Source organism: Saccopteryx leptura, chromosome 3 (assembly GCF_036850995.1).
Source record: "Saccopteryx leptura isolate mSacLep1 chromosome 3, mSacLep1_pri_phased_curated, whole genome shotgun sequence".
Lineage (NCBI taxonomy): Eukaryota > Metazoa > Chordata > Mammalia > Chiroptera > Emballonuridae > Saccopteryx > Saccopteryx leptura.
Genome location: NC_089505.1, coordinates 110,981,226 through 111,004,784, shown reverse-complemented (window position 1 = coordinate 111,004,784; position 23,559 = coordinate 110,981,226). Strand labels below are relative to the sequence as shown.

Here is a 23,559-nt window from a genome sequence, read left to right as displayed (position 1 = left end):
TAAAGCTACAAATTACAGCAAAAATTATTTAAAAGTATTCCTGATGTATCAATGTTCTTAGCTGTCTCACTCAGCAAGGTGGATTTTTATTTTCTAAGCATGAATCTCTCCAACTTTTTACTCCTAGTACTTGTTATTCTCATTATCCTATAAAACCAAGATTGATAACACCCATGTTAGTGATTAGTTGGACAAGCCCAAATGCCTGCAATGAGGGGAGGCCAACATCTATAGAGATAAAAAATAAATGTTGAATGTATCCATACCCTGTGTACCTAAAATGCATTTTTTCTTAAAACAAAACAAAAACCCCAAAAACTTGTTCTTTGTAACAAGGAACTGCTTACACAACCTGTGGTGATGTGCCCTTTTATATTTCCCAGAAAAAAGGACACCCTCCCCCTGAGGAAATGGGAAGCCTATCAAATGTAAGGTTCTGCCCTTGATCCATAAAGATCACTTGGTCAGACACCAACAGGCTGCCTGATATCACCTGCAGATGTTCAGAATTGAATTAAAATGAAGAAAAAAACCTTTCGCTGTATTCCAACTTTTACAGATACACAGTGATTGGAAAGCAAGGTTCAACTCTGCAAACTGAATGAAATAAACATTCTTTCTTAAAACTGAACCCCCTACTCCAAAACAAGGTACCAAAAACCTGCCAAGAAACAAATGGGTTGCTAAGTGGTTATACACCAGTCTCTGATACCAATATGTAGCAAAAATACCTAAAAGAAAAAGGCAAAATTAATTTCTGATTATCTAATGGCTTCACTACAATAATCTGTCTCAAAATACAATTGCAGCTGCCATAGCACCACTAAAAGGAGTCTGGTTTTTAGAGTTACACTTTTGCCAAGAATTATTAGAAAGAAAATTCAGCCTGTATGCTGAATATCTGGCAGGGGAGAAAACAGAACACTATACTATGGTAAGGCCTAAGTTTCTCTTATACTTGTTTGATAAAATGGTAATTAAAGATACTTTCATAGAGGCCAACTGTAAATGAACCCTTCATACAACATTATCTTAAAACTTCTGAATAGTGCTTTTTTTTTTTTATAATTCAAGCACTGTCACAAACATTCTATTCTTACAGTACCTTTATGAGGTAGGTGAGGGCAGGTATCATCACTACCATTAAGGAGAAACTAGGCACAGAGAGGTTAAGGAAATTGCCTATAGACACAGAGCAAATTAGTGGCAGAGCTCTGACTAAACTCCAAGTCTCTGGCTTGAGTTTTAAAGCCCTTTCTAAATCTCAAAGGCAAGACATTCTCCAAAGTCTTCTTCCAGTTGTGATCTTTTAAAAGTTGCTGCAGTTTGAAGACACTTTAAAATTCCTTCTCCTTTACAGTTCAGGTTTGATTAGAAAATGAGTTTAAAATTTTTTAAATATGGAATTCTGCACACACTAAGAGGGATATTTGAGAGATATCTATTTAACTGAAGTCTGAATAAGTCAATAGGTAAATTAAGAGGAAAGAATAGCCTTAGTGTCCAATATAAATTTTATATATTTAAGAAAACATATCAGAATAGTCACAAACCTTTTAAAATTTAAGTCAAAAGTTTGATTAATTAAAATCAGAAGCTATATTAATTTTCCTTAAGAATATATGGGTCTCTGTTGCAGAAGGTTGAAATATTACTTCCAAGAATAATTTTTTTATCCCTTTGCTATAACATATTTCAGATATATATATTCTATCTACACTATCACCCTATAGCTAACAAAAAAATCCTATGACTAGAGATTATACCTACAGCATTAACACTTCAATCTTAATTCTCATTTTACTAAGTTAGGGCTTCTTTCCCTCTATATTAATTAAAGTTACATTTTAATGATTCTCATACTTTTTTTTGTTTTGTCCCTCCCTTTTTATTTTTAACTGTGTGTGAGGGGAGCGGGGTGGTGGTTGTGGTGGGTGAGAACTGTATGAATTCATAAATGGCATAAAACACTGGTTATCTTAAAATACAGGATGGCCCTCAAGTGAGTAAAAGATGTTATGTCAAAGGAAAAACTTAAGAACTCAATCATAAAAAAATGCTCAGTTTCTCAATCAAGCTGTAACTTGTAACATGTGATCCTCCTTCCCCAATTATTTAAAAGACTTACTTACTCATAGTAGAATCTAAATCCCTTTTCTTTCTTTTTTTTAAGAGGAGAAGGGGTTGTACCTTGGGGAATGAGAAAGCTACTGCAAAACTTTTAAAGAATTTTATAGGGACAATGAAAGATTTCAGTTAGTGCTTACTATTTTTGGCTTTTGAATTAGAAAAAAGCACATGCAAATTTGCACAGTCATCATCAGTACTCTGAGATTAATGACTTTTTATGAAACAAGGAGATATTTGCAATTAATTACCACTGGAGAGCCAAGTCTGTTGCTACCAAAAACAAAAGCTTCCTCTTGCTAGCTCCCTGAGACCAGACTGAATCCATTAACCTGGTTGGAATGTCAACGTTAGGCAAAATTCTTCATTATAGTCTACCAGTGTTTTTCCTAAATCTTTCAAGAAAAAATTTTGTTACAGGAAAGACTACCTTGTCTGGAAAGGCCCTAGTTGGTATATTCTATGTAAAGGTAAAAGCTGGAGAAGCCATGTTGATAGAAATGTCATGGCTCTATTTAAGAATAAATATCTCATTTAATTTCTTTATTATACTATAATTCAGAAGGAACTTCAAAGATTTCTGAAATTTCATCATAAGAATTGGTGCAGCTTCTGGGACAACATGAAATAAACTTACAGGTTCCAGAGGCAATCTTCTTAGGTCTCTTCTGTAGGTCCAAATAACAACTTTTATAATGTGATTGTGAGAACTAAACTGTAAGGTTTCTATTCAAGGATCCTAGAAAAGGAACCTTTTCCTCATTTCCCCATACTCTCAAAATCTCACTAGTTCATTTCCTTACAAAGACCTCCTGTTTCCAGAGGTTCTTATAATAAAGACAGAGTCACATCTGCAACATCTTTGTATAGTCTTCCCTTCTTTGGTTCTGAAAATATTATTAAAGGGCCAAATAAGGGGTTTGTTTGTCCTAACTAAAGCCATGCAATAAATTAAGATGGAAAGATTCAGGCATTAAATAACAGAGTAATCTCCCTCTCTGGCACAGCTTCTTAAACTTAAAATTATAGATGTGCTTACAGTAAATTTTTGGAAATAATAAAATTTAAAAAAAAGACAAGTTCTAATGACTAATAAATACTCTTCTCTTTTCTACACATGTAAGACTGTTCATGACAGTTCCTTTTGGGGATGAACTATTAATGCACAAATATTTTTTTCTGAAAAGGTGGCCCATAAACACGGACAAGTCCCCAGTACTTCCCTGTGGTAGCTCAGTACTGATGCCAGATACCTAGATTTATGGAGCCAAACAGTTAAAAGAACAAAATAAGCTCTCTGTGTCTAGGTTCCTATGAACTTTCAGAAGGAAAAATAATAAAGGACTGTTTCTACTCGAGGCGGCCTTAAAAATGTTGGTCTACAATTATATGTCTGTCAACCTAGGACAATGCTGAAACATAATGAATAAAACTATTCAAGTTGGCCCTGGCCGGTTGGCTCAGCAGTAGAGCGTCGGCCTGGCGTGCGGGGGACCCGGGTTCGATTCCCGGCCAGGGCACATAGGAGAAGCGCCCATTTGCTTCTCCACCCCTCCCCCTCCTTCCTCTCTGTCTCTCTCTTCCCCTCCCGCAGCCAGGGCTCCATTGGAGCAGGGATGGCCCGGGCGCTGGGGATGGCTCCTTGGCCTCTGCCCCAGGTGCTAGAGTGGCTCTGGTCGCGGCAGAGCGACGCCCTGGAGGGGCAGAGCATCGCCCCCTGGTGGGCAGAGCGGTGCCCCTGGTGGGTGTGCCGGGTGGATCCCGGTCGGGCGCATGCGGGAGTCTGTCTGACTGTCTCTCCCCGTTTCCAGCTTCAGAAAAGTACAGAAGGAAAAAAAAAAAACTATTCAAGTTATAAGCACAGTAGACATCCTTAGGAGGGAGGCATATACTGGCAACAAAAATATATCTGACTGCTTGGAACATATTTAATTTTTATTTAGTAGCAACGACTTGCAATAATCAGAGTACCGATCATGTGGGGTGGGGTGAAGAAAGTAGTTCAGATTAGTGTACCAACAAGACCTTAACTGGCAAAAATGCAAAAAGAAACAATATGGCTAATATGTATATAAAATCTCATGCTGACTCACTTTAAATTGTAAAATTTTACATAATATAGAAATAACGTTTTCCCAATTATAATTATTTAGAACTTTCTCATTTATCCCCTCTCAGTGGAAGAATAAATTATAATACAGCAAAATGCTACATACTGAAGCTCCAATAATTTAGAATTTAAAACGCTGAGGATGGGGTAATATTTACCTTCTCATCTCTTACAGAAAAAAAATGGTGACTTACCAAGCAAATTCAGAATGTAAAAATACAATGGAATTATTTTACCTGCTTAAGAGAATTTACTTTTTTTCATGCACCTTTATAGTTAGTTGCCAATATAAATAAACTTGATCTATTAACTACAGAAGTGGAGTGACCATATATGTTTGAAAATAATAGCCTGGGCCCTGGCTGGTTGGCTCAGGTAGAGCGTCAGCCTGGCGTGGAGTCCTGGCTTCAATTGCCGACCAGGGCACACAGGAGAAGCGCCCATCTGCTTCTCCACCCATCCCCCTCTCCTTCCTCTCTGTCTCTCTCTTCCTCTCCCGCAGCCAAGGCTCCATTGGAGCAAAGTTGGCCCGGGCGCTGAGGATGGCTCTGGATACGACAGAGCGACGCCCCAGAGGGACAGAGCATCGCCCTCTGGTGGGCATGCCGGGTGGATCCCGGTTGGGTGCATGCGGGAGTCTGTCTGACTGCCTCCCCGTTTCCAGCTTCAGAAAAATGCAAAAAAAAAAGAAAAAAAAAAAAAAAGAAAATAATAATAGCCTGATTAGGAGGTGGTGCAGTGGATAGAGCGTTGGACTGGGATGCAGAGGACCCAGGTTCAAGACCCCGAGGTCGCCACCTTGAGCACAGGCTCATCTGGTTTGAGCAAAGCTCACCAGCTTGAACCCAAGGTCACTGGCTCCAGCAAGGGGTTACTCAATCTGCTGAAGGCCCGCGGTCAATGCACATGTGAGAAAGCAATCAATGAACAACTAAGGTGTTGCAAAGTGCAACGAAAAACTAATGATTGATGCTTCTCATCTCTCTCTGTTCCTGTTTGTACCTGTCTATCCCTCTCTCTGACTCACTGTCTCTGTAAAAAAAAAATAAAAAAAAATAAATGAAAATAATAGTCTCTAAAAATGCTTTTAGGCTCTGGATGGGTAGCTCAGTTGGTTAGTCTCGTCCCGACATGCTGAGGTTGCAGGTTCAATCCCTGGTTTGGGCACATAAAAGAAATCAACCAATGACATGAATAAGTGGAATAGCAAATCAATGTCTCTCTGTCTCTCTCCCTTCCTCTCTCTCTAAAAATCAATAAAAAAAATCTTAAAAACAATGCTTTTCACTGCCTGTCAATTCACATTCAGAAATTATCATTACTTTGTTAAATTTTTAATAAACTGAAATACTATATTAATTAGTCATTATCCCTAGCTCTGCCTAGCCATTTCAAGATTTTATTTATTGATTTTAGAGAAGAGAGACAGAAAGGGGCAAGTGGGAAAATGGGAAGTATCAACTCAGTTGCTTTTCATATATGCCTTGACTAGGGAAGTTTGGGGTTTCAAACCAGTGACCTCAGCATTCCAGGTCAACACTTTATCCACTGCGCTACCACAGGTCAGGCTGCCTAGCCACTTAAACTCTGTTTTTTCATTGATACTTAGGGTTGAATCACCTTTAAAGTATGCCAGGGAAAAAATCAGGATAGCAAATCTTCCATATAATATAGTTATGGGGGGGGGGGGAATCCCATTTCAAAGTCCATTGTCAATGACTTCTGGATCATTTGCTATTTGTTTTCCAGGTCTATAAAAACAGTATCATAATCCTCATGCTGGATGATATAATCATTTAAGAAGTTTCAATGCAGGTGAAGTTAAAAAAAAGAAATGCAACAAACACTAACTTATTTGACAAGTCCCTCCAAAACTGCATATCAGATCAAATAAATCCAATCTGTATTAGTTTGCTACATAAGGAAAAGAAATCTAATTTAGAGAAAAGCCCCACCTCCCTTCCATATTCAGAAATCTGTCTAAAGACTATCTTTAATGCCCATTATATAAACAATATTAAATATTTTAGGTTAGAAAATTGTGTTAATAGTTTATTGGTAAAAATCCAAATTCTAGACTTCATAGAATTAGTAGTTCGGTTGTTATATTAACATTCCATCTTAATCTCTGCTAATATTACAAAGAAAGAAGAAAAACTAAAAATATCTATAAAAATAAAATACCTTAAAACCAACATCTAAGCAAAATATAAAAGTTGCACACAAATTGCCAATAAATATAAACATCACAATAGAAAAATTAATATTAAAAAAATAAACTCATAATTGCTATTAAGACATTATAAAAATGAGAAAGTTTAATGTGCATGTATATTTGCAAACAGACATAGTACACTCAAAACAATATAATTTTACTATCATTATTACATAATGCAGCATACAAGGTTACTGAGGTGTGGTATTTTTTGTTTTTAGTCTACTCTTTTTTTTTGAAGGAATGCTCACCAAATTCACAGGCAAGAACTGGTTAGGTGATCATTTACTGCTGTTGACTGTTTCCTAGGCTGGGTTCGCCTTCTGGTAGGTTACTAAATTTCTAATAAGTATGAATGGTCCTGTTATCACCCCTTCTTTTTGCTTATTTCTTCCAAAGCCAAATTTTGAATGTTCTATATATAACGAACCGATCAATCCCTTTTAGATACACTGTCACTATTTTTCAGAGTTCTCCCATGCTAGAAAAAAGAGAGAACTTAAAACATTTCTTGGCTCATAAAAAAAAAAAACTTCCTTAAATATAGACAAAATCATTTTACTTTTTCTCTTAAAAGGATTTCCATGATGACTTGGCTCTCCCTTTGTAAGCAGTCCTTTTTGATAAAAGTTATTTAGAAAAGATGGCCAGTAGATATTGACAAAAGGGCCAGTCTATGCTGGGGTGGGGTGGGGGAGAAAAGGTAGTCTATGTTATATAATTCCTTTCCCTTTAGGCACTTGCTACTTTATCCATACTTTTAGTAAAAAGCAGAGCTGCTGTTTTATGTGCCTTATAGATTATCTTCAACACAGTGGAGAACTGAAAGCATTAAAAATTTTGTTTTTGAACTTACAAAATATATATATTTGGTGAGCATTTACCTAGATACTTTACTGAATAAAAGCTTTACTTCATTTCCTTGGACCAGATTCAGGACAACAAATAACATTATATGAAACTGTCATACTCTTAGAGTTCTAAAATAATTTCCTTTTTAGCCTCATGCTATTTGAAAAATAAAAATCTATATAGCACCATCTTCTGAAAAGGCACTTTCTAAGAACCGCCTTGCTTAAATTAAAAAAAGAAAAAAAAAAGATGACAAAATATAATTCAGGGTATACCCCAAAGAATATCTTTGCTTTACTGAGAACCTAGCTACAACATTAGATTTTGGTAACCTCAGACATTGATTTCAAAGAGGAAGAGAGACCAATGGCTAGATACATGATTGGACAGGATCTTAATTTTGCCATATTGTTTGTTACCTGATACTTCAACAGGTTTCTCATTGGTAAATCAATCATCCACATTAAATTTATTATCTTTCTATCTTTAATTCAAATCAGAACCTTTAACGGCCATATTTTAAGATCAAAAGATTCTTGAGGCTTAACTAATAATGTAAAAATATGGAGTACTATATTTACTGAGTAGAGGAAAATAAAATTCAGCTAGTAGTAGATATTAGTAAAAGCCTTGACCATTATACCTCAGTTAAAAGAAATTATTTGACCAACATTGGAAATTATAAACTGAAATGTACCGTTTTTAAAAGTAGAAAAAAGTTTTAAGTATTTTCCCTTTGTGACTATATATATATATAATGTGTATATAAAATACACACAGAGAGAGAGAGAAAAGAAGAGGGAAGAGGAGCAGAAGGAAGAGAGATTTTATTCCTCCTTGGAGTCAGTTTAGGTACTAATCATAGTATCACGTCTAACATTGCCACTGATCAAGATTGGTCTTAGTATATGCAGGAATTTTTCAAAAAGCAAGGGTTTTTTTGAGAAAATTCTCACTTTCACATTTTTGTAGAACTGACTTTACCCATTTTTCTTGGCTTATTTTTTGACTCCTAGAGAATCACAAAGGTGCTTTATGATCAAATGGGAGGGAAATGGGAAAATAAAGACAGACTCTATACTGCCACTCAGGAAGACCTCAGTTGATATAAAGTCTCCCAACTGTTATGATTGTAGCTTTAAAACATCCATGAACTCTCAAAAAGATAGATAAGGATTAAAACTGCACAGAGATAAAAAAGCCAAAATAAAGATGCCAGGCCAATGAAGCTTGACTGGTAACTCATAAAAGGTAATTTAAGTAGCAAGTTACTCTTTGGGCAATCTGTCTTAAAAGTATTCCATAGGAGAACATCTAAGATGATGAGTTAAGCAAGTAATTAACTCAGATTTTATAAGATTGAATAAAAATTATGCAGAGCTGTCAGTTAAGCTTCTTGGCAAAACATTACTATCAAGTTTGAAACAGACTACACAATATTGTAGCCAAATCCAACTTGCTGGCTTCACTGATTTCATAAACATCAGCACCCTTGGTAAATTCATGCTAGCCTCTGAAAATACCCACCAAATTCCTTGAACTGTCTCTAATTCCTGGCCTACATCCATCATGCCTCAGATCTACTACTGGCACTGTGTTACTCACCTTTTCTTCAAACACCGAGATCCTCTGCCGGCCACTTCCACTGAATGGCCATTCAGCTTTTATTTCCCTTGATACACATCAGGCCTGTCATGGCTAAGCCTGGCATGAGGGGTATCCTATGAAAATCCATTTTAGTATACATTAGGCAGTGGTGGATCATCAGAGAGCCTAGTCTGGAAAACTAGTATAGGACTTTAGAAGGCTAGAAGTCCCTATGCTAGAAAGTAGAGATGAATCTTTATCATGTGCCTTCTAAAACACTCAGTACATTCCTACTAGAATCCCTGCTAGGCCCTCTTCTCGGAAGAGAAATAAATTAATAGGTTACAAACATGAAGATTTTCATAGAATAATATATTTTTTTTCTGAGAAACTTGTTAAAATGTAAAATATTAAGAAAAAAAATAAAGGGCATCTTTACTTCTGTGAAAATATGCCAAAACCAGTGCTGAGGAGGTTGAGGTACCCTTTTTCAAAACTGCTAAAGTAAAAATCCATATTTCTAAGACAAAGAATATTAAATTGAAATTAAAATGGCAGCACCCTTGGTAACCTTGATATTTCATGTTCTTAATCTTAATTAGAAAAAAAAGGGGGTTCTAATACTAGTCTTGAATCCTTCTCATCTCCTTATTGTTTAGTGCAGTAACTGTCAGACTCTACTTAAAATAAATATAGCAGCTACAGTATTATAAATGTATGGTCCTCAATGCCAGTAACTTGATATTGTAATATTGTAACATGTATCAGCACTTTACACAGATTCATTTGTTATCCAGAATACACATTAAACTCCCAACTTTTCTTCACATGAAAATTAATTATACCAGTTGCTGGAACTGACATTTTAAAGTCACTCTTATACATCACAGAAAACAGCAGACCAAAATTTAGTATTCATTATATAGTTAACAAAGGTCAGGAATTCTACACTGGAAGTGTGATAATAATTAAAATTCAAAAAGTATTTGTCTCTTAGTCTTTTATCTTAAAATTCTAAATACAAGTTTTCTTGTAATTAAGTTTGACATACTAATTTGTTAGTAAGCAAAATAGAAATATACTATATATACTCTTTCAAGTTAACCAATCTTAAACTAGTAATGTTGAAACTGTAAGAAACCCTAAAAAGGAACTCACTTCAAAGGAAAAGCTATTAAAAAAAAGTTTTTTCCTTTGTCAAAGTCCTTCCAAATAGATTTAAATTATGGGCATCATCTAGCTTATTTGAAATTAAGTAACTGAAAATTAGGTAAAGCAGTAAATAGGGAAAGGGTATCTATAGTTCTTTCCTGGGCTCTAAAGTTTACACCATGAATCTGTGTAACTTTTACAGATAAAGGAAGATGTTTTACTCATACTGAGCAAGCACACAGCAACCAAATTTTCATCATCTAGAATACATTGTTTCCTTCTCTTGCCCATGTTCTTGACTACTATATTCAGTGAAATTTCAGTGTAAAAAAACAACAACATGCTCTCTATAGGAATTTTTAGGAGGAGTAGGGGGAGGGTTGGGAGAAAAAATATTTATATATACTATATAAATATTACCTCATGTAAAGAGCTTTGAAATAATGTAAATTGCATTTCAGACACTTCAATGTAATAAACATACAAAATACAGTACTTTCTTAGTTTTCTGGCAGAGGGACAAAAGATTTCATACCTGTTGGAGGACATGGGCTCAGATTTTAGGCTCAAAATACAGTAAATTGGCAATGAATGGATTACAGGTAAGAGAGAAACTACTGAACTATTCATTTTCATGAACAGATGGAATTTTGAAAGATTAACAACAATGCCCACTGGAAACAATCTGTAATATTTATACTCTGAACCAGTGCAAAAAAAAAAAAAATTAAAATGCAATTTTCATGAATTACAAAGTGCAAAGCTCCCCTGAATCCAATGTTACCGGTGAACTTGGTTTTGACAGCTCTGTATATACTTTTTAATATCTTAAAGTGAAATCAATAAAATGAAAGTTTTTTAAAACTTTTCCCCACATTTAATTCAGTGATTTAACTCATTTAAAATAATTAAAGTCTTAACTTCCATTATAAGCATAACCCTAATTTTAAAAGGAAAGTTACACTGGTGATAAATTAGCAAAAAATATTTTTAAAATATCACATTTCCGTGATTCATTTTAGTAAATGAAAACGGGCATCTAATCAGTATGATTCTTCAATAAATATGATTAATTTTCAAAGAATTTAAATATCTTCTAAATCTTAATCTATTCATGATCATTTCTTAAAGTTCAATTTTATTTTTAAAATTCAAGGTCAGACTCATTTAGGATATTAATTTCCTTCATTCTCATTATGACTTTTAAAGATATGCTTTCAACTCAAAAATTACAAAACTTTCCTTCTGAAATTAAGGCTACCTTACTTTGCTCTTTTAAAATCATGGAGGTGCCTGTTTTTCCTCCACTAGCCATGGTAAAGATGTCAAACAGACACAGCTTTCCTTTACAATCACTTATTGTACTAAAAGATATCATAAACAACTTGTCAGTTCTGAAAACAAATATGATTATATTTCTATAAACAATGTTGCCAATACAGTTCTATGATTATGTAAAGCACTACTCTAATAAATATAAAAGCAAAGGAAGCTATATACGTCAAAATACATACATATATGTTTATATATACACATACATATATATAAAAATATATATATGAAAATCACATTAAGGTGTGAGAAGCAGCAAGTAAACTAGCAAAAGAAAAATAATTTTTTTAAAAACCTCAACAACCCCTTCTTTCTCTCCATCCAATTTCAGAGGCCTCAACCCTACAGTGTTTCAATCATTGAAAACATTTACCCATTATAAAACCTTTAAGGGATTTCCACATATAACCCATAGAAACAGAAGGCTTTAGAATACGTATCACTCATAGAGTTATAACTTCTGACAAGCTTTCATGTTTATAGCAGCTTTAACAGACTTACTGAAGAAAAAAAGTTTAGGTTGCTACTGCTTATGTATACATTGCACAAATGGCAAGTGTATGTTTAGAGCAGGAGGGGGCAAACAGACTCACAAAAACATACACACACACACACACACACACACACAATTTTGCTTCTGAAGAGAGCAATATCAAGAGTTGAGGACTCAGAATTGTGTGTGAGACAAGAGACAGGAGTTGGGTGTGCAATAAAAATAAAAGTTTAGTTTGCCATGCTTCATGTTCAAAAGAACCAGGTACATGAACATTTGAATGTCATTGGTAGCGTTAAGGAAAAAAAATGTAGGTGATGAGGCAAGGGAGGTAGAGCGAGAAATAACAGTGGTGGTGAGAGGGTAATAAAAGGGAAAGCAATTTCCCAATGGAATGAACTATAAAATATGTACAAAGAAAAAATATACAAACAACATATATATCTATTATCAATATAAATCTAGATATATATGCACATGAAGTATACATATATACTTAAAGTATACATACATACTTTTTATATGAGTATACGAATACACATTAGTTTTTTTGCACATAATTGTGAACAATCACTGATTATTCATGTACGTGTGTTTTTTTAACACCATCAGTTATCTTTTCTTTACCTTTTTTTTTTGCAAAGATAGTTGTGCTGCCAAGCAACTTGAGGTAAAGGCATTAAAAGGGTTAGACTACAAGAAAGTGAAAACAAAATAATGGCGATACTTCCTACAGGAGACCGCACAAAAAAGCAGTTGGCTGGTTTCATATTGCATAATGGTGCTGTGTTCCTTGATGAAGTAAACAATCTTCCTTGCATCAACATAAAAATCAGACCCTGGTCCCCACAGTGTTGGTTTCTGTATGGCTGGAGGCATCTTCAGTCAACTGACTCCACTCGAAACATACGCTGGACGTTGTTTCATCTTTCAGTTCTTCCTCTCAGAGAATATTTTCAGACTTTTTAAGCAAAGTACATTGTGCGTAAGGTATCCTGGTGAATCTGTACAGCCTTGGCAAGAGCTTGTGGGTCTCGCCCATTGCTCTGTCCTGAAACATGACTTCCTTCAGCACTGTAAGAGAATTGGCAATGAACACACAAACAAACCCTATTCTGATGGAATAATTCTGTAAAATATTTGTTGTAGAAAATTTCAAAAATATTTTTAAACACAAGCTGGTATAATGATCTCTTACATGTCAATCACCTAGCTCCAATAAGTAACTCAAGGCCAATTTTACTTCTCTCACCTGCCCCAAATTATTTAGAAGCAAATCCAAGATATCCTATAATTTGTTGTTATATATCAATTTTATTATCAATAACACTTTCCTTGAGTTAATTCGGTAAAGCAAGTAAATAACTGTATCATCCTGAGACTCATAAGTCCAGACTGCACGTTTTAATGGGAACTCTCAGCTCAGTCAGTTCTGACTGTCACTGCTTTTCATAGCTCATGGAACTTAAATTCTAAATGGCAGTTCTTTATGGCAAACAGAGAGTCACACACTGACATGAAAACAAAGAAATTTCCCAAGAAAATCCTAACATGTAGGCCATAGGTGAATTTGAGTAAAAATCTGAATTTGTTATGCTTTTATATTACCTGTCATGTTCTTTGTCTACGAGATGATATCTGGCTCTGAATGCCACCAGGTGAGCATAATACGCTGGTGCAGGTATAGAAACTGATCGTGTACAGCGCACGTAAGTGTGGCAGAGCTGGTAAGTCAGCAGCTGAAGTTCATCTGCGGTAAAGCAGTTATCATCCCATAAAACATGATAGTGTGAAGGACGGCTGGTACCCTATAGAAAAGGCAATGGCATATTCTGTTGATTTCTAAACTTCTAAATAAATATCCGGCACAGGCTAAGTTATATAAAAAGCCACCTTTTTTCATTAGTAAAACATATTCTAATTTAATAGATTAAAAAACATTTGGTTGTTTCTGGGTATACATTCAAAAGAAGTGACCCTGAGGCCACAGGAACCAAGGAGAAAAGGCCGGACCAGCTGGGAGCAGTCAGGGGCCCCAGGAGAGTAGACCCAGTGTTCTGGAGAACCTTCCCCCACCTCTGCCCTCAGGTGCGTATCTCCTGGTAATACCTGCACTGCAGTGACCAGAAGAGACAGGAGTCACTGGGGGGGTACTGTGATCCTGCGCATCCAAAATGTGGGGGTACCCACTGGGACCTCCTCCTGCATACCTCACTCCCTTCCCAGCCTCTTGCCTCCAGGCCAGGATGTCTTCATGGACTTGAGGGCCCCTACACATGATAAGCAGCCCTAAGTCAAAACCACCTTGAAGTCATCTCCCCTTCTAACTCCCCAAGATCGGCTTGGTGGCCCCATGGCTGAACCTCCATGCCAGAGCAGAGCTCTGCGGGACCAGGCACAGCAAGGATAGGGTCCCCCCAACCCACGAGCCACAGACCTGCGAAGGCTGCAGCATTGTTACCCAGCTCTGATCCTTGACTCCCCCCAATGCCTCAGCCTCTATCTTCTACCAGTTTCCTGGTGTATGTGGTTGCTGCAGTGATGAATAAAATACAGATTATTTTAAAGCTCTATTGACTACATGGTAGCTCTCTGTTATTATGTATTCCATTAATAAACGGATACTAAAAATAACAGAACAAAAAACAAGTGAAAGCAGGAACCAGAACAAATATTTGCACACCTATGTTCAAAGCAGCATTATTCACAATAAGCTAAATGGTGGAAGCAACCTAAGTGTCCATTGATAGATGAATGGATGAACAATATGTGGTATATACAATGAAATATTACTCAGCTCCCCAAAAGAAGAAAAGTCTGACACATACTACAATATGGATGAACCTTGATGATGACATTGTGCTAAATGAAATAAACCAGTTACATAAAGACAAATGTTACATGATTCACTGGTATAAGGTACCTGGAGTAGTCAGATTCATAAAGCTAGAGTGGAATGGTGGGGCTGGGGAAAGGGGGGGAGTAGGAAGTCAGTGTTTAATGCAGACACAGTGTCAAGGAAGAGGAAAAAAATTCTTAAGACAGATGGTGGTATGGCTGCATAAAAATGTAAATGTACTTAATGTGATGGAATTGTACACTTAAAAGTGGTTAAAATGCTAAGTTGTATGCTATGTATATTTTACTATAATAAAAACACCAGAATATTTATTTGAGCTCTTATTTATTAGTTACTGTTAGGTACTATGCACTGAGAAAAAGTCAAAGATTTCTTTTCTCTGGAAAACATAATTTGTGGAGGACGAGAGGAGACAGCGCATCTACAATTATAAAACAACTAATAAATGGCTTTAATATCGCTGGCACTTCGTCCTATTCCTATGAGAATATAAAGGGAAGCAATTGTAGGAGTAAGCCATGTTTCTTCGCCAACTGGGGAATGAAAGAGATATGGCCTTTTTTGGGGAGGTCAGGGTGAGGAGACACCAGAGAGAATGAACCACCTTAACAAAAGCACAGGGGGTGTAACATTTCATGGTGTATTTTGGGAATGGCTAATAGACCAGTATGAACAGAATATGATACACGAGGGGAAAAGGATTAAGTTAAAAAGAAAATTTGGAATCAGACTGAATGACATGCTTAGGAATCTGGACGTTTCCCTATAGGTGGCAGGGAAAGCGGTGCAGTATTTTTTTATAGGTGAGTTTTTTAGGTGTGAAGATTGGGGTTTTATAAAAGTAACACCAACAATAATGTGGAGGATGGATCAGAAATAGGAAGAGACTGAAGGCAAAGGGAGCAGTTAGGAGGATGTTGCATTAATTCTGGTGTGAGGTGATGGAGGTATGAGCTAAGGAAATGGCAGTGGCAAAGGAATAAATGAGGAAGATTAGTTCGTACTTTAACAGACATTTGCTTGTCAGACACTGTGGAAGATTTTGGGGATAAAATTCATTATCAAATTTATCTCCCCCAAATTATATGTTTATAAAATTGCCTATGTATTGTACATTCACACACATTCAATATTTACGAAGCACACACTATGCCGTGTACTGTATACCAGGCACACAGCAATGAATAAGGCACACATTCCAGAGATGAGACAGGTGATACATAAATAAAACCATCATGCCCTGGCCATTTGGCTCAGTGGTAGAGCGTTGGACTGGCGTGCAGAAGTCCCGGGTTCGATTCCCGGCCAGGGCACATAGGAGAAGCGCCCATTTGCTTCTCCACCCCTCCCCCTCTCCTTCCTCTCTGTCTCTCTCTTCCCCTCCCGCAGCCGAGGCTCCATTGGAGCAAAGATGGCCCGGGCGCTGGGGATGGCTCCTTGGCCTCTGCCCCAGGCGCTAGAGTGGCTCTGGTCGCAACAGAGCGACGCCCGGAGGGGCAGAGCATCGCCCCCTGGTGGGCAGAGCGTCGCCCCCTGGTGGGCGTGCTGGGTGGATCCCAGTCAGGCGCATGCGGGAGTCTGTCTGACTGTTTCTCCCCGTTTCCAGCTTCAGAAAAATACAAAAATACAAAAAAAAAATTAAATAAAACTATCAGAAACTGGGCTTTAAAAAGAATTCAAGTCTGTGGTTAAATACATTAAGAAATATTCCTGTCTTAAAGATTCATTTGCATTATCAAAGTGGTATCCCAAAGTTTTAAAGGAAAATAAAACTCTTGTTTAACCAGCATTTCCAAAATTTATTCAAACAGATAATTTTTCCAAAATTTATTCGAACAGATAATTTTTTTCGCTCCTCTGTGGTACTTATTAGTAAATCATCGCAGCAGTGTTCCTTCGGATACAGAGGGGAAGCACTAGGTTTAAATATGTACTCCAATAATACAGGTTTTACCTCTAGAAGGTCTTTTTAAACTTGTTTTTAACTACCCTCCCATGACAATGTACAGCACTGATTGTAAAGAAAGGCAGCTCTACGAACACAGATAAATGAGTAGGACAATAATGTTACAGCTGTGAGAGTGAAACTGGGCTTGCTGTGAAATGTACACAAATAGAGCTTTAACACCGAGCTGTACAGTAAGCTGTACATCTTCCCAAAATTTTAATTTTAATCAACAGCAAGCAGCCTAAAAGTTCTGGGCTACATTCTCTCAGACATCCTAGGAATAGAGATTCAGTCTCTGCTGCTGGGGAAGTTTAAGCACTGAATTAAATAGAAGTAGATTCCTCTTAAAGGGGAAGAAATTATTTACTGAAAGTTTCATCTGATTTTATGTGGAAACAATTTGAAGTGTAGAGAACAGTATTTCTTTCTCCTTTTTCTGAGATTAAAAAAAACCCAACATATTAATAGAAGTCACTGAATTAAAACATTTCACCCAAAGTGTAGGCTTACCTGTATTCCAGCATGGCTACAGAGGTAAAAATCAAACTCATATGGGTGTGTAATGTCTGTATCAACTGTTGTTCCAGCTGGGATATTGCCACTTCTTCCAACCTGGATTTGTTTGGTCAAAATTTAAACAAACAAGACAAATGTAAAAAATGTGTCTGAAAGCACTTTTAAAAATATATATATTAAAATATATATATATGCAGATTCCACAATTCACTACTTTCAGCATGAAATATTACTTAAGCGGGCATTAAGAGCAGATTGTGTTCTAGTCCTGGCTCCTATTCTTATATGATGCTGAAAGTGAGAGATGATAAACAACAGTTATTAGTCTCTACTATATGCTTAGCTTGTAGTTGATCCCAGTATGGGTGGAAGACTTAAAAATTTTTTTTCAAGTTACTTTAAGTGCTCTACTTTATGACACTTGTGCATAGCAGATACTCTTGAATGTATAATTTAGGAAAATCAGCATTTTCCTTGGAGAATACTATATTATATATATGCTGACAATAACAACAATAGTCACCATTTGTTGATCAATTTTCTTTTTAAGTGAGAGGAGGAGAGATAGTGAGACAGACCCCCACGGTTCCCTGACCGAGATCCACTTGGCAACACCTGTGTGGGGCCAATGCTCAAATCAACTGAGCTATTCTTAGCACTTGAGGCTGATGGGTTCTGACCAATGGAATCTTCATCCTCAGCTGACGCTCGAACCTATCGAGCCACTGGCTGCAGGAGGGGAAGAGGGAGAGAAGCAGATGGTCACTTCTCCTGTGCAGCCTGACTGGGAATCGAACCCGGGATGTCCATACACTGGGCCGACACTACTGAGCCAACTGGCCAGGGCCTGTTGACCACTTATATATATCAGTTACTGTACATACATTATTTCTAATCCTGATAATTCTGCAAGTCAGGCATTATTCCCATTTGTTTGGGAAAAATAATGCTCGGGAATATAAAATAATTTGCCCACTAGCATACAATAAAGGGCAGAACTGGCAGTCAAACCCAGAAATGACTGCAAAGGTCCTGTTTCTTTTATTTTATATTAGCAGTTTGGACATCTTGTAAGGAAACAGACACCATTATTTTCTGTGAGTACATATGTAAGTGGAATTGTTCAGAATAATGAAAGGCTCCCAAATAAAACACTTTAAGGAACATAAATACTCACCTCCACCTCCTTATCCCTAATACATTTAAAATTATTAACTAACATGATTTCTGCCATGTGAGAGACTGCTGTCAGGTAATGGCCTGAATTACAGCTGTGTGGGCCAATCAGCTAGCTTTCATCAAGCACAAAGAATACAGTACATTACCCACTAAATTATGCTGATTCAATACATATAAATCTAATTGATACATATAAAAAGTTTTACTCTATTCAGAGAGGTAGCAGAATGCCTTGGTTCTACCAGTTTTCAGGTGTGCGATCTAAGGCATGGTATTTTACTTCGTGGTGCCTGTTTCTCCATTTATTTATTTAAAAAAATTTTTTATTTATTTATTCATTTTTAGAGAGGAGAGGGAGAGACAGAGAGAGAGAGAGACAGAGAGGAGAGACAGAGAGAGAGAAGGGGGGAGGAGCTGGAAGCATCAACTCCCATATGTGCCTTGACCAGGCAAGCCCAGGGTTTCGAACCGGCGACCTCAGCATTTCCAGGTTGACACTTTATCCACTGCGCCACCACAGGTCAGGCTGTTTCTCCATTTATAATGACTTCTAATTTATTATTACCAGTAGTACTTAGAACAAATCTGAAAGAGAATCAAACAAATGGAGGACTGGCCCTGGCCAGTTGGCTCAGTGGTAGAGCGTCAGCCTGGCATGTGGACGGCCAGGGCACACAGGAGAAGCACCCACCTGCTTCTCCACCCTTCCCCCCTCTCCTTCCTCTCTGTCTCTCTCTTCCCCTCCCACAGTCAAGGCTCCATGGGAGCAAAGTTGGCCTGGGCGCTGAGGATGGCTCCGTGGCCTCTGGCACTAGAATGGCTCTGGTTGCAGCAGAGCAATGCCGCAGAGGGGCCCCCTGGTGGGCATGCTGGGTGGATCCCGGTAGGGCACATGCGGGGAATCTGTCTGCTGCCCCTCCCCTGCTTTTCACTTAGGAAAAATACAAAAAAAAAAAAAAAAGGACTTGGCATGACTACACATCAGATGCTAATAATCACTAAATCGAACTTAAGTTTTCCTAATCCTACTTTTGAAGAAACTTTTGATTTTCTAGGTATAGAAATATACCTAGCAATTTGAGGCAAGGCCTTTAACAACCTGCCATAATAAAACGGTTACTACTGCTATTACAGAGGTGGTATCCCACAGTGATTAAGAGCACTCTGTAGCGAGATTGCGGATTTGATTCATAGCTCTACCAATTACCAGCTTTGTAACAAAGGGAGGTTATTTGACTGCCATGTGACACAGTTTCTGCCTGTGGAAAATGGGGACAATAAAATTAAGTACTTCATAGTGTTGTTTATAAAGAGCAAATGAGTTGTTTATAAAAATACCTCAAACAATTCTGACTGTTATTATTTCTTTCTCTATTATTACCACCATCACCACCACACGATAACTAGCTAACCTTCACTGAGTACTTAGTATGTGCCAAGCACTGTTCTAAGTGCATTATATATTTTATTCAATTCTCTCAATACCCCAAATAGGCCCAAAGATCAAAGACAGTAACCAAAGACCAAATACACACCAAGGACAAGACAAATTCCTCTGTCTCTCAGTCTTTTCCATTGAACCATTTTCCCAAGGGGACACAGACACTTGCAATCCTCAGATTTCTCTGCTTCAAGATTAGTAGGATGGAGGCAGAGCACTGGAAATGATAGTAAGACTGCTACTTGTTTATGTTGTACACCAGTGGTAGTCAACCTGGTCCCTACCGCCCACTAGTGGGCGTTCTAGCTTTCATGGTGGGCGGTAGCGGAGCAACCAAAGTTTAAATAAAAAGATAGATTTAACTATAGTAAGTTGTTTTATAAAGATTTATTCTACCAAACTTAGTGAAAATCTTACATAAAATACTTGGTCAGTAATTATTATTATATGCTTTAACTTGCTGTAACTCTGCTTTATAAATTTTATAAAGTAAAGTTATTTCCCTACATTATAAATCACCATTACTTTGGAACCGATGGGTGGTTGGAAAATTTCACTACTAACAGAGACACAAAAGTGGGCAGTAGGTATAAAAGGTTGACTACCCCTGTTGTACACGGACAAGAAGACATATTCCCCCCTTAGGTATTTATACCTCGTTCACCTTCCTAATTTTAAAAATACATATTCATATTATAAAATCTAGAAAATAACTGTGAATTTTTAAGGAAGCATTGTTTAAAAGTTAGTTTGTAAGAATTTTCACTAATCACTCTAGAAAGTCTCTAGCTTTTAAAAAAGCTAATTTTTACAAGATAGTTAAAAAAGAGAATATACCTTTTTTCTCTTAAACATTTAAGAAAAACATGAATAGAAAGAAAAATTAAAACTATGAATTTCTGCCTGAGCGGGCAGTAGCACAGTGGATAGAGCATCAGCCTGGGATGCCAAGGACCCAGATTTAAAACCCTGAGGTTGCTGGTTTGAGTGCGGGCTCACCAACCAGCTTAAGTGTGGGCTCACCAGCTTGAGTATGGGATTACAGACATGACCCTAGGGTCATTGGCTCGGCTGGAGCTCCCAGTCAAGGCACATATGAGAAAGCAATCAATGAACAACTAAGGTGCCCCAATGAATAATTGATGCTTCTTATCTCTCTTCCTTCCTGTTCCTCTGTCCCTCTCTCACTTAAAAACAAATAAACAAACAAAAAACTATGAGGTTCTTCACAACAATAAAAAAGCATTACTGGGATTCCGGACATCTGGAATGTTACTAAAAATTCTAGAAAGTTAAAATCTATTTTGAGGTCCTGGCTGGTTGGCTCAGTGGTAGAGTGTTGGCTTGGCATGTGGAAGTCCCAGGTTCAATTCTCAGTAAGGGCACACAGGAGAAGCGACTATCTGCTTTTCCATCCTTCCCCCTTCTCTCTCCCAAATCAGCAGGCATGGCTTGGTTGGAGCAAGTTGGCCCCAGGCACTGAGGATGGCTCCATAGCTTTGCCTTAGGTGCTAAAATAGCTTGGTTGCTGAGCAATAGAGCAATGGCCCCAGATGGGCAGAGCATCACCCCATAGGAGGCTTCCTGGGTGGATCCTGGTTGGGGCGCATGAGGGAATCTGTCTCTCTTCCTCCCTGCCTTCCATTTAATAAAAGAAAACCTATTTTGATACTTCTATACTCATAATCTGCTTTGTTGAAACCTGCTACTATATACTAAAACTCTGCTGTTGGTGGAGAACCTTTGTTTAAGTGCTCTACAAACTATGTTAGATAAACTTGGCTTGTGCTAGTATTACAACAGATGAAAGATTACCCTTTCTGTCCTATCAGCACAAAATAATCGAGTGTGATGTCTCTTCTGAACTACAATGTAGGTTATTCCAGGTTGATAGTCTTTCTCCAGACTGATGCAGGCTTCTCGAATTGCTAGTAGTTCATAATATAATACCTAGAGAAGATGAATTGGAAAGATTTGACATAGTCAACTATTCTCTTACACATACACACATCAAAGTCAGATAATTATTTAATCTCAGTATTTCTTAATCTCATCACTTGATATCTAAATATACCTCTTTATTTCATCTTAACTAGTATCAGAGCATGGTCTCAGCAATCCAGGCTTACACATCCATAGTAAACACTTTAAAAGGGAAATCTAAGAAAGCATCAAATTTTAACTTTAGGAATTCTCAATTTAATTAAGGCTCCTAACTTCAGAACTAGACACCATACTATAAACACAGTATCTGATTTAACCAAATTATGATGAGATCCCAGGAAACCAACCTGCCTAAACTGTCCCTCTGAAACACCATCGCGATAAAAGATGATACGAGTAGGTTTGAACCGAGTTGACTTATAAAATTGAATCAGAAGTTCTCGGACCATGGAGGCCAAGTCCTGGATGATCTCCTGTCGGGGTCTCTGAACTCTTACTGTAGCACAGTATCTGCTTGGGTGGGCATCCATACTACCTACAACCTAAGTTGGAAAGGTAAAAAAAAAAAAAAGAAAAAGACAATCAAAACTGCATAAATATGAATTTACTGCAATAACAAAATTTTGAAAAGAAAGTACATGAATTTTATTTAAATTTGTATTTACTATAACCTTACTATTTACCATTGTTCATTTGGAGAGTAATCAAAAATAGATCATTCCCAGTGAAGAACAAAATAAAAGACCCTGTACAGGGTCAAAAATCATTTCCCTATAAGAAATTCTAATTTTTAGATGTTGCTGGTAGCCTTAATGTAAGGAGGGATTAGTAAGGAGGGGAAAAAAAGAGACATAAAGATGTACATAAAGAGAATAACGGAAAATAATAAGTAAAAAATGAAAACCCATTCAAACCCTTGATTTCTCTTAATATCTTTTATACTTTAGCAAACCACCCAAAGAAGGCAAACTCAAGGCGTTAGCATCATCTTAGAACCATTATACTTCATAAATTTTAAAGGAATTTTAACACTCTTATTGCCATGTCCTAGACCAGAAGTACTGAATCCATAGTCAAGTCTTACTAAGTTGTATTTGTGTTTTCTATCTAGTCCTTAGAGAAGCTAATCCTGGTTTTGATAGTAACTATCCTAATTTTTGCTTTTGTATTTTTTTTTTTTTTTTTTCATTTTTCTGAAGCTGGAAACAGGGAGAGACAGATAGACTCCCGCATGCGCCCGACCGGGATCCACCCGGCACGCCCACCAGGGGCGACGCTCTGCCCACCAGGGGGCGATGCTCTGCCCATCCTGGGCGTCGCCATGTTGCGACCAGAGCCACTCTAGCGCCTGGGGCAGAGGCCACAGAGCCATCCCCAGCGCCCGGGCCATCTTTGCTCCAATGGAGCCTTGGTTGCGGGAGGGGAAGAGAGAGACAGAGAGGAAAGCGCGGCGGAGGGGTGGAGAAGCAAATGGGCGCTTCTCCTGTGTGCCCTGGCCGGGAATCGAACCCGGGTCCTCCGCACGCTAGGCCGACGCTCTACCGCTGAGCCAACCGGCCAGGGCTTTTTTTTTTTTTTTTTTTACAGAGACAGAGTAAGAGTCAGAGAGAAGGATAGATAGGGACAGACAGGAATGGAGATGAGAAGCATCAATCATCAGTTTTTTGTTGCGACACCTGAGTTGTTCATTGATTGCTTTCTCATATGTACCTTGACCATGGGCCTTACTCGGTCCTTGACCACGAACCGAGTAATCCCTTGCTCAAGCCAGTGACCTTGGTTCCAAGCTGGTGAGCTTTGCTC

General features: G+C 37.6%; 1 protein-coding gene across 1 annotated transcript in view; it reads right to left on the bottom strand.

The window, feature by feature from the left end:
- Positions 1 to 12,471: 12,471 nt before the first annotated feature.
- Positions 12,472 to 23,559, bottom strand: part of AGO3 (argonaute RISC catalytic component 3) — a 141,963-nt gene continuing 130,875 nt past the window's right edge. The window contains exons 15-19 of the mRNA XM_066375874.1: positions 22,104 to 22,298; positions 21,628 to 21,762; positions 17,187 to 17,288; positions 13,477 to 13,676; positions 12,472 to 12,942 (exon numbers count right to left, since the gene is read on the bottom strand). Of these exons, the coding sequence (XP_066231971.1) occupies positions 12,834 to 12,942; positions 13,477 to 13,676; positions 17,187 to 17,288; positions 21,628 to 21,762; positions 22,104 to 22,298 (741 nt within the window). The 3' untranslated portion in view covers positions 12,472 to 12,833. The remainder of the gene's footprint in view (positions 12,943 to 13,476; positions 13,677 to 17,186; positions 17,289 to 21,627; positions 21,763 to 22,103; positions 22,299 to 23,559) is intronic.